General features: G+C 43.4%; 1 protein-coding gene across 1 annotated transcript; it reads left to right on the forward strand.

Moving 5' to 3' along the window:
- Nucleotides 1-2,737: 2,737 nt before the first annotated feature.
- LOC127204976 (sperm motility kinase Z-like) lies at nucleotides 2,738-4,249 on the forward strand. The gene has a single exon (XM_051164089.1). It carries the CDS (start codon nucleotides 2,738-2,740, stop codon nucleotides 4,247-4,249), a length of 1,512 nt encoding a protein of 503 aa, XP_051020046.1.
- The last annotated feature ends 8,000 nt before the right edge of the window (nucleotides 4,250-12,249 follow it).

Genomic DNA, 12,249 nt, shown 5'->3' on the forward strand with positions numbered 1-12,249 from the left:
AGCATCAGTAAACCTCCTTATGGATATGACTTCAAATGTGGCAAACAAGCCACTGGGCAAAATGTACTATTTTGGCTACAGACAGAATTCTGTCTAAAAATGGGCAAGCTTGGATGCAGGCTGAGTTGATGGCCATGCTCTGCTAAGAGAAGGTAAGCAAGTTCTCAGTAGTTCCTGCCTTACAAACATGTCTGTCAGATATATTGGGCCAGAAGGCTGAAGATGATGCTCCAACATTTAGAGAGTTTTGGGTGACTGTTCAGGCAACAAACTGTCTCAGTCATTTTTTCGTTTTGGAAACTCCTAACCTGCACTTCCTGTCTACTCAATTAATTTTATTCATTCTCAAGTTTCTGATGGGGTTGAAGACCAGATAGTTTAGTTTTACAACTAAGCTTAGATTTGTTTAGGGGTTAAGATGTTTTTAGGTGTACATAGATGTTTTAAGTTGATAAAGATGAGATATGATAGATATGGATGTGCATTCAGAATTTTAGATGCACCAAGATAGGGAAGATATTGCTGCTCTCCCCAAAGTGACTGCTAAAGATCTGATGGATAGTCCCACACATGCCAAAAAAGCAAGACATAACAATTCTCTTTACTCTTGACCATGGGTGAAATGGGACTAATTGTTTGAGGTTCCTGCCTTGATTTCCCCACAATGGTGCACTACAACCTGAAATTGTAAGCTGAAATAAACTCCCTTCTCTCCACACTTGCTTTTTGTCAGGGTCTTTTATCTCAGCAACAGAAATGTCACTAGGACACCATCCAGTTATTGGCTCCTCTCCACTGCTAGAAATCTGCACGTGGCCCTTTAATGGCAGGGGATGGGGTATTGAGTACTTCTGATACCTAGCAGTATATGAGGATGGTACTCCAGGAACATGGTGTCCAGCTTTAATTTCTAAAAGCCTAAATGTTACTCTGCAGAGCCCACCTGAGCCAGGAGCTTTTGAGTCCTTTCAGGTCATGTGAGTTTTGAAGAGCCGTGATTTGGGCATGTCCTACTGTGATGTCATGAGGAGGGATTGTGAGAGAGTCCACGCAGCAGATAAAGTGGTGTGGCCTGCACTGGGTTTCCGCTGGTTTAGAGAGGTGGGAGTGGAGGTTTTACCTGTGCAGTTTACTTATATCTAGTGAGATTGTGTGACATTTTGAGTGGTTGGTTGGTTGGTGAGTAGTGTGTGCATGTGTATGAGAGAGAGGGAGGGAAGGAGAGAGAGAGAGAGAGAGAGAGACTATGTGGGTGTGAGTGTGAGGCTGTGTGTAGGTGTAGGTGTGTGTGTATATATCTGCTTGTGTATGTATGTGAATTCATCTGCAAGCTTGTGTACAGCTGGTGAAGGGCAGAGCTCAACCTTCAGTGTCGTACTAAAGGTATGTTGATAACCTTAATTTCTGAAGCATTCACTGGCCAGTTTCCTGCCACATAGGCTAGGCTTGTTACCAAGGAGTCTCTGGGATCTGCATATGTTACCTATGTGTTGAGATGAAAACTAGTGACATTAGACCTGTTTTGTTTGTTTAATACTTTTGTTTTTATTTTTGTGGTGGGCATTTAACTCAGGAATTCATGTGTGCAAGGCAGAGTATTGAATGAATGAGGCAACTTCTAGCTCCTAGAGATTTAGCTTGTTATATCTAGTTTTTTTATTTTTGTCTTTTTCTATTTATATTATTTTCTTTATGATTTTACTTTTCTTTTGATGGCAGTGGAAATTTTTTTGGTTTTGATTTTGTTTTCTTTTGTATTTCTTTTTTGTTTGTTTCTGTGTAGTTTCTTTTTTTTTTTTTTTTTTCTTTTTTTTTTTTTTTTTTTTTGTTCTTTATTTTCTTTTCAAGATCGGAATTTTCTGTGTAGCCTTGATGCTGTGGACTGGATTTGCAGACCAGGCTGGCTTTAAATTCAGAGATCTGCCTGCCTCTTCTTCTCCAAGTGCTGGGATTGTAGGTGTGTGTCCTGTGACTGACTCTGGCATTGCTTTCTTGGGTGTGCTTTGGGGCTTTTGTTTGTTTATTTGCTTGCTTGCTTACTTTTATCTGATTTGGATTTTTATTATACATTTTAAATTTTTTATTTCCTATTTCTTTTATATTAGTTTTCCCTAATGCTTTATTTTAAAAGAATTACTGATTACTGGTAGTGTTTTTGATCTGTACAGTTTATAACTATTTGGCTTGTAGCTAGTTCTGTTTTCTAATTCTTCTTATTTGTTTGGTTTGCTTTTAACTTTTGCTTGTCTTCTTGAATTCCTTAATGATTTTTATGTGCTTCTGGTTTTGTTTGGATTTCTTGAGGAGCTATATCCTAGTTTTGCTTGGATTTCTTTTATTGGTATTTTAGGTAGTTGGTCATGTTTGTGGTCTTGGTTTAAAATTATGTTTTGTGTATTTATTCTCACTCATTTCTTTCTTGTTTCATCCCTTTACTTTCCTATTCCTTTTTCAGTTTTATCTAGTAGCATTCAGAACATTCCTGAGCTATGGTCTTTCTACTTCACTGGATTCTCAGTTAGGTCTTAGTTTGGGTGTCAAGTTTGGGTTTTATGTGTGTGTCTTCAGTGCTCGAGTTTAAACCTAGTTGTTTGTGAGGTTTTCCTTTTGTCATTTGTTTCCCTTTTCTTTTCTCCTGATTTTGTTAACTTTCATTCCTTGTGTCTCTGTAAGTTCCTTTATATTTCCTTGCCTTTCTCCCCGACCACTTTCTTTGGCAGTAGCATCGCTGCCAACCATGTACAGCAGCACTTCCAGTGACAGTGACGAGGAGTCATCAGAGTGCAGCACTGTGCTCAGTACCTTTGATGAAGAGGTGTTCACCAGGCAGTACACCATCACAACGAAGATCTTGGGCCAAGGTGGTACTGCCAAGGTCATGCTGGCCAAGCACCGACTCACAGGTGCCTCGGTTGCTGTGAAAGCTCTGGTAAAGCGGAGTAAGGGGTGTGGGATCACAGTGCCTGAGGTAGACATCATGAAGATGCTCAGCCACCCTAACATTATTTCCCTCATACAAGTGATAGAAACGGAACAGAACATTTATCTAATTATGGAGGTGGCCCAGGGAAAACAGCTTTTTAATCTCATCAGGGAGGCTGGATGCCTGAAGGAAGATGAAGCTAGAAGCATATTTATTCAGCTGCTCAGTGCTATAGGCTACTGCCACGATGAAGGCGTTGTCCACAGAGACCTAAAGCCTGACAATGTGATAGTGGATGAGCAAGGAAAGATAAAAATTATTGACTTTGGCCTCAGTGCTAGATTCAGGCCTGGGCAAAAGCTGGAAAGGCTGTGTGGTGCCTTACAGTTCGTTCCTCCAGAAGTCTTCCTGGGCCTCACTTACGATGGCCCCAAATTAGACACCTGGACCTTGGGGGTTCTCTTGTATTTTATGGTGACAGGGTTGGTCCCGTTTGCAGGGAACACCTTGTCACAACTTAGGGAACAAGTTCTGAAAGGGAAGTATGCCATCCCCTATCAGCTGTCTAAAGACTTGAGGAGCTTGATTAGCCTGCTGTTGACAGTAAATGCAAGGCAGAGACCAACTGTACACGACCTTATGGGCCACCCATGGCTTCAGAAAGGGGGAAAAACTCTTAAAATGCATTACAACAGGGACACCAGCTATCCAGACCCTAGAATCATGTCAGCCATGGGAAATATAGGGTTTGATATTCAGGAAATAAGAGAATCGTTAAAACACAAAAAGTTCAATGAAACCACAGCGGCATACCACCTACTGAGATGCCAGGCACGCCAGGAGGATGGCAGTAAGCTCCAAACAAAGCCAATGAACCCGTGTGTGGTGCCTTTCCCTTCCCTTGAAGACCCTGCCACTTTCCCTCTGCCCCCCAGGAGAAGGGCCAGTGAACCTTCCCTTCAGCTATTAGCCTCATCCACTGAAAAACACCATCGAAGGCAAAGGGCGGAGGAGATAAATGTCCCTATTCTGTCAGAGAAGATATCCACTCTGGGCAGAGGTCACAAACGGTCTATGACTGCCCCATGTATTTACATACCAAGTAACATTGGGATGGCTGTGGAAGACAGCAGCTTTTCCACTAGATCCCAGTCAGAAAAGGCCTTAAGTGTTCCGGAACGAAGTGGGACTTCAACATCAAGCACCCTGCAGCCCAGGGGCTGGGCAGGATGGAAAAGGAGAATTGGAAAATTCTTCCGGAGGCTCTGCTGCTGCTGTGTGTCACCCCACAAAGAACATACGAGGAAGGTGTGCCCCCAAAACTAAGGGGACACAATGCGATGACAAGAACTACAAGGCATGGTTCAGGTAAGTTTTTAAATTTTCTTGTAGCTGTGCTTTTCCTCCTGTCCTTGTGTATAGACAACTCATAATTAGGTTCTTGGAGTGCAATGAGTTTGGGGAATTGTATCTAGATACTGTGGGATGTGGCTCCCAAATAATCAGAAGCAAGTACAATGCTTTCTCATTCCAAGATTTAGGAACCAGGACACAATCACAGTCAAATAAAATCAAAACCAAAGGCCAGCAGTGTACAACTTGTGGCACAGGCCTCGGATTTTCTGGACTCCACAAGTCTTTGGGCCACTCCTCCTCTGTCCTCCTCTGGTGTCTAGAGTGCACACGTCTTGTCAGACCAGCTGGACTCTTGCCACCCCATCACTGATTTTTCCTTGTCATTTCACACTTCTGGCACCCCCAATATGCTGGATTCTACACTGCAAGGAGGCTACACCTTCAGCAAAGGCCTCTCCTGGCCTCTCACAGTGCCAAGCCTAGGCTGTTCTCCACATCCCCTTTGTCCCTTGAGCTTTCATGCAGCCAAACCCAGTACCACCTGGCAAATTCTCACACATGATCAAGTTCGCCTGCCACCATGATACGAAGGCGTTGCTACCACTAGAGCACAGCTTCTCTGTGAAGGCTCCAAGGAAATGATTTCTAGAAGATTCTGTCTCTGTGATGCCTGTGCCTTCTTAATCACAGCTGATGTCTCAACCAATGCTGTTGCCTCAGCTGTCCCAGGCAAGCAAGGTTTCACTTTAATGTTCTGCTCTCCTGTTCATCAAAGCTGATTCTTCAGCTCTGCTGGCTGAGACCATGGACTCTTAATTCAAAATATAGAATAAATAGCTCTGAGAGGCCTGGCCTGCTTCTCACACTTCACAGTCCAAGCCTCCATGCTATGCATTGCTCCCAGCATTCTTCTCTGCCATGCCCCAAAAATCCAGCCTGTCAAGCTGTGAGAGCAAGTGGTTTCTCAGTACAGGCTTCCAAACATTTCCACAACTCTCCCCAAGCCAAAGGGTTAGGTCTGTCACAGCAACCCCCCACAAGTCTGGAACAAAAATCTGTCTTAATTTCCTTCCTATTGCTGTAATAAAACATTGACCAAGAGCAATAAGGGTGTGGAAGGGGGTTTATTTGGCTTACATGTCCCAATCAGAGTCCATCATAGAGGGAATCCAAGGCAGGCGCTCAAATGCGGAAGTAGCCCAGGGGCAGGAACTGGAGCAGAGACCATGGAAGAGAATATATTTCACCTGGTTGAATCCCACAGTTATGTTCTGCTTCCTGCCTTATACCCTCCAGGACAACCTTGCCCAGTGGTGATACCACCCACCGTGACACTGCCCTCCAATCATTAATAACAAAATGCCCCACAGGCCATCTGGTATAGGCATCTTCTCAGGAGAGTTTTCCCTCTTCCCAGATGATCCTGGCTTATGTCATGCAAACAAACATCTAACCAGACCACCTCTGACATGTAGTGCTCCTAAACTTGAGAACCATGCATATTTGTTTCAAAGCGTCTTAAGGGACTCTGTGTTTGAGCTTGGACTGGTCCCTCAACTCCCAGAAAAGGGAGGAAAAGGGAGAAAAACAGCCCAAGAGTAAAATGATTGTCTCTGAGAACAGAAAGTCTATTTCTATTCCAACAGGCAGGCCTACTGTGTGATTTATACACATAATATAAAAATGCCTGTAGTGAGAACAAGATGCCGGAGTTTCTACCAGAGAAGCTCATTCAAGGGAAAGCTGAGTCGGATCCCAATGTGGCTGCCTCAAAAGTTGTCCGCGCATGACTTTTGCCTTCATGTTTGTGTGCTTCCTGATCTGATCCTGTGTTACATTTTGATTTTTCTCTCAATTGTGCTACCCATGCCATCTGTGGTAGGTGTTCTCAACGCCGAATTCGAGACAGTCCTAATCTATCTATTCCTTCATCTGATATATTTTTAAATCGTTTCTTCCTAGATACTGAAAAGATCTCATCAAAAACCAGAGGCACGATGATAATAGATCATTGTCCAGATTGTACCAAACCATCTTACTTTTTGAGAACCTAAAAAGTTGAATTAGCATTAGAGAGCAGAATGGCGTTTACTACAGAGTTAGGATGGAGGAAGGTAGATGTGAGGAGAGAGGTCCTGAGCATGATGGAGATGGAGTTAGTGGTGGGAGCAATGAAAGACGGTCAGAGGAGGTCACAAAGAACCAAGTTGCAGAGAAACCAGTTTGGGGAGCAACGAAGAGCAGGGCGGTCACAGTCACTACGAGTCCCAGCCTTGTGCCTCTTTCCGTTTAAAGTGGTCAGCCAGGGGACATTGAGATCCACTGTCCTATAGTCAGTGTGCTGTCATCCTTATGTGGACACACAGAGCTGCAGAAGGAAGAGTGTGGGAAATTCTGCCTGTTAGGAGCTTCTCTTTCCTGGCCTAGAATGTTCCTGGTGCTAGGAAGGGGGTGTCAAATAGTGGAGGGCTCTGCATGGGAGTTTCCCTGTCATCTATGGGGTTTCTCAGAGCATTCCAGCTGATGAGAGGAGGGCCAGGAGGCCAACAGCAACTGGAGATAAACAACAGCACCTACAACAAAAGGAACAACCCTCCTGGCTGCCTGACCAGGATGCAGGCAAATCCTCAGCTGCAGTCTGTGTACACAGTCCCCTGCCCCTCCTTCCCAGTGTCCTCTTCCACACAAAAGGGCCAGAGGGGCCAGAACTGTGGCTTTCATTGAAATCACCCCAGCACTCCTGTTTTAGCAGCCTTTGACTTTCTCTTTTCTGGATTTGACAGGCTTTCTCTTGATTGGCCTCTCTTCACCTCAGTGCATGCAGAAGTCCAGCTATGCAGCATACGTAAATCTTCACTTTCCCAGTCTGCCTCTCAATTGCCTCTTGCTTCTGGCTGCTGGCCTAGTATCCAGGCTACCTGACATCAGAGGAAGACCAAAGACTTCAGATTCAGACACATATGCTTGCTCGTCAGGAAGAAAGAGGACGTTACACTCAAGACCTTCCCGAAATGGGCCACCCCAGGCTTGATGCTCCAGCTCAGGCAGGGAGCACACTTCTGCTCCTCCCACTAAGACTCAACATATAGCTGCAGCAGAGGAACAGGCTCCTATGGAGGAAACTTATCTACACTTCTGCCCTCTGAGACCTGCTTCTCAAGGTAGCTGATCTCCACAAAGGACTGCTCTTCGTTGTCTTTGGGGGCCGCTTAGAGCTGACAGCTGTACCTTTCCAGTCTCTCTTGATTGGCACTCCACTGCCAACGAGGCTCTTAGGAATTCTGCTTTCTAGGTTGGTGTTAATATATTTCTTTGTATGAATTGTTGCTCCATGTTGCAAGTAAAACTGTCTTTTTGTCTCACTTCACTGTCTGTCTGCTCCAATCTTAGTAGTAAGTTAACCATCCAAGCTAAGTAGAACTGACTGTCTCACAGTGGGCAGGGAGCCAAGCAGTGGTTTCTCAGCAAGGATCCTAGTCAACAGACTCCAGCCAGTAGGGAACCAGTCATAGGAACTCTAGTCACAGGCAGCTCTGCTCAGCAGGGACTCCTATGACTCCAGCAAGCATGGGTCCTGGTCAGCAGGCATTGTAGTTTGTGGGGTCTTCAGTGAGTTGTCCCTACAGTCAGTGAGTATACCAGTGGAAGAGAACTTCAGTCAGCTGCAAATCCAGCAAGAGTGGCCCATAAGCCTCAGGGTCTCCATTCAGCAGCACTGAGCTGTGTAGAGACCAGAATCAGCAGGAATGCCTGACAGAGTGGACTCCAGAGAGGGTCCCACTATCTGGAACTCTTATCAATAACACTATCTTTTCCAGTACCTCTTTTGTGGATAGGTATTAGAAGGTTCTGGAGATTGTAGCTGTTATGCCTGCCTGGGTTGCACCTAAGTCCTGACATTAGACAAGTGAATTGGGAGGCTTGCTACCCTGTTAATGTTCAGCTGGAGAGAGTAGAGAAGCTAGTTGGCTCTTAGGACTCATAGAACATTAAAAATTAATCCAGATGTATTTGAAAGTCTTCTTGATAAATGTCCTGCCTCCTTCAACTGGATACAGCTGGCAGGATGTGGCCTTTCTTGTCCATAATTGTATTTTCAGCACTGTTATTTCACTAACGCAAATGACGCTTTATTTAACCGAAGCTAAAACTCTGAGTCTTTGTCTCATTTTGCTCTGCACACACAATAGATAAAATACACAGAATTTTTTTTAGAAAAGTAGTGCTGATATTTTTTCATTTGATAAGAGTAAGACATTTGTGAATACCTTTACAGAGATATTCATTAGTGACAGAGTCCCACTGGGCCTGAAAAAAAAAAACACACAAAAAACCACTGAAATCTCAAACAACAAAGCACATACACCCCACATGGTTAATTTATCATGAGAAAGAAGATGTACAGTTTACTTTTTGAAAGATTTCTAAGTGTTTCTTTTCCATTAAATTTCCAAAGTAGCCAAAAAAAAATTTTTATTAGTTGGAATTGTAGTAACTAGGAAGAAATAGATCCCACTTTTGTTTCTTCTGTGTTTATAGTCTAGTTTGGAGGACACCGTTAGAGCAGCAGTTTTCACCCTTTCTCATGCTGTGACCCTTTAATACAGTTCCTCAGGTTATGGTAACTCCACAACCATAAAATCATTTTTTACTGATACTTTATAAGTATAATTTTGCTACTATTATGAGTGGTAATGTAAATAGTTATTATGTGTGATATATGATATGTGACCCCTGGTGGAGGTGCTTCAACTCTCAAGGGAATTGAGACCTATAGGTTAAAAACTGATGATTCAGAGGGACACACATGAAAATAAATAGCCTGAGTTAGGTAGGTAGTTTGAGATTGGGTCTTGCTCTAGAGTCCAGGCTGACTGGAATACCCTATCCAGCCCAGGCTGGTCTCAGACTCTCAGATAATTGTTTCTCACCAACCTAAGTGCTAGAATTATACACTTGTGCCACTCAAGTTACAGAGTGTGTGTGTTTATGTACTTGGCAGTGTTTCAAGTAAGCCCACCACAGACCTTCATGTGAACATTCTTTTATTTATTTAAATTTATTAAAAAAAATTTATTCACTTTACATCCCAATAGTAGCCCTCTCCCTCATCTTCAGGTCCCACCCTCCCTCCCTCTTTCCCCCTATGCCCCTCCTCTAGTCCTCAGAAAAGGGGAGCCCTTTTCCCCTATTGACTGACGCCAGCCTACCAAGTTTCATCAGAACTGCCTGCATCCTCTTCATCTGTAGACTTGTAAGGCATCCTGCCAGGGGGAAGTGATCAAAGAGCAGGCAGCAGAGTTTATGGCAAGAACAGCATCTGCTCCCCTTAATAAGGGACCCACATGGAGACAGAGCTTCCTATCAGCTACTTCTGAGCAAGGGGCCAGGGTCCTCTCAACACATAGTCCTTGTTTGGTATATCAGTCTCCCTGCCCCACCCCCAGCCCAGATGGTTGACTCAGTTGGTCTTCTTCTGGAGCTCCTGTCCCCTCTGAGTCCTTTTATTGTCCCCACCTCTTATATAAGACTTCCTTCCCTCCGCCCTGGCTGTGAGACTAGGCTTCTCTTTGGATCCCCTGCTGGGTGGAGACCTTTCAGATGACCTCTAAGGTAGGCTCTTGTCCTGTTCCCTCTCTTCAACAGCTTCCAGTGTCTATTCTATTTGTTGTTCTGGATGAGAATTAAACATACAACCTAGGATCCTCCTGGTTACTTAGCTTCTTTAGGTCTGTAGACTGTAGTGTGATTATCTTGTATTACGTGGCTAATATCCACTTACAAGTGAGGATATACCATGCTTGTGCTTCTGGGTCTGGGTTACTTCATTCAGGATGATCTTTTCCAGCTCCATCCATTTGTCTGAAAATTTCATGATGTTCTTGCTTTTCATAGCTTTGTGTAGATATGCCACAGTTTTATTCTTCAGTTGAAGGGCATCTGGGTTGTTTCTAGATTCTGGCTATTCCAAATAGCGCCACTATGAACATAGTTAAGCAAATGTCCTTCTTGTATGGTGGAGCATTTTTTGGGTATATTCCCAGGAGTGGTATAGGTGTATCTTGAGGTAGAGCTGTTCCCAATTTTCAGAGAAAGTGCTAGATTGATTTCCAAAGTTGTTGTCCAAGTTTGTACTCCCACCAGCAATGGAGGAGTGTTCCCCTTTCTCTACATCCTCAGCAGCATGCACTGTCACTTGTGGGTTGTTGTTGTTTTTTCCTTAGCCATTCTGATAGGTATAAGATGGAATCTCAGACTTGTTTTGACTTGCATTTACCTGATGACTAAGGACACTGAGCATTTCTTTAAGTGCTTCTTAGTCATTCAATATTCCTTGGTTGAGAATTCTCTATTTAGCTCTGTACCCCATTTTTAAAATTAGATTATTTGGTGTTTCATTTCTTGAGTTCATTATATATTTTGCATAGCCCTTAGATAGATGTAGGGTTGGCTGTCGTTTTGTTCTGTTGACAGCGTCCTTTGCCTTACAGAAGCTTTTCAGTTTCACAAAGTCTCATTTATTAGTTGCTGATCTTAGAGCCTGAGCTGTTGGTGTTCTGTTCAAGTTGTCTCCGGTGCCAATGAGTTCAAGGCTTTTCCCTACTTTCTCTTCTAATAGATTTAATGTTTCTGGTTTTATTTTAAGATCCTTGGTCCACTTAGACTTGAGTTTTGTACAGGGTGATAAATATAGATATATTTGCATTTTTCTACATGTAGACATTCATTTAGACAGACACCATTTGTTAAAGATGCTATCTTTTTTCCATTGTATGGATTTGACTTCTTTGTCAATAATTAAGTGCCATTGGTGTGTTGGCTCCAATTCTTTAATGATTCTACTTTATTAGGGATTTATTAAAGGCATGTACCTCCCTTACAACCTGACTGTCCTAAATAGAAAGGAAAGGAAATTAAGGAGACCAAGAATGAAACCTTCTGGGTATCGGTTCTGCAGGGCAATTCCCTTGGCATAATTCTTAAGAGTCTAGCAGATCATCTATCTGACAGAAGAAGCTGCACCATCCATGAACTGAACCTGGAGGTCTCCACCGAGCTCACCACCACCACTGCCAAATCCTCTAACTCCCCGCGCTGTGAGCCAGAACCTTCCATTTCTCTCTCTGGTTCCCCAGTGTCCTTCTCCTCCCCCTCCTCTGCCCTCTCTCTTCCTCCTCCCAGCTTCCTCCTCCTAATTGCTGATCCTTTTGGCAATACACTATCCTGCCCAGAATCACCAGCCCCCGTCTTTTGTCTTGGGTTGATCCTTCATCTTTTCCTGGAGTCTATCTAAGAACTTTACCAGTTTGTAGAGACAAGTCTCAATAGAGTCAAGTGTCCCAAAACTATTTTCACCTTGGGCCCAGACTAAGACAAGGTTACATTTTCTTCATACTACCTGGAACCCAAACTCAGGTCCTCTTGAGTGTGCAGGAAGCTCTTGACAGCAGTTGCGATTTTGCTGACACCCTGAAACAGCATTTCAATATCCTTGAGATTTGAATCTTCCCTCTTACCATTAGAAATTACAGAACCCGTCGGGCCCCACATTAAGTGCCACTTGTTGGCTCCAATTCCTTAATGATTCTACTTTATTAGGGATTTATTAAAGGCATGTATCTCCCTTACAACCTGACTCCCCTAAATAGAAAGGAAAGGAGATTAAGGAGAACAAGAATGAGACCTTCTGAGTATCAGTTCTTTTTCTCTTGCAGCTCTTAATATTTTTTCTTTGTTCTGTACACTTAGTGTTTTGATTATTATGTTGTGGGAGAATTTTCTGGTCCAATCTACTTGGTGTTCTGTGGGCTCCTTGTATGCTTATAGGCATCTCTTTCTTTAGATTGCACACATTTTCTTCTGATTTTGTTGAAAACATAGTCTGAGCCATGGAGCCAGGAATCTTCTCTTTCTTCTATTCCTATTATTCTTAGGTTTTGTCTTTTTCCTCGTGTCTTTGATTTCTTGCA

The sequence above is a fragment of the Acomys russatus genome, chromosome 21, assembly GCF_903995435.1.
Source record: "Acomys russatus chromosome 21, mAcoRus1.1, whole genome shotgun sequence".
NCBI lineage: Eukaryota > Metazoa > Chordata > Mammalia > Rodentia > Muridae > Acomys > Acomys russatus.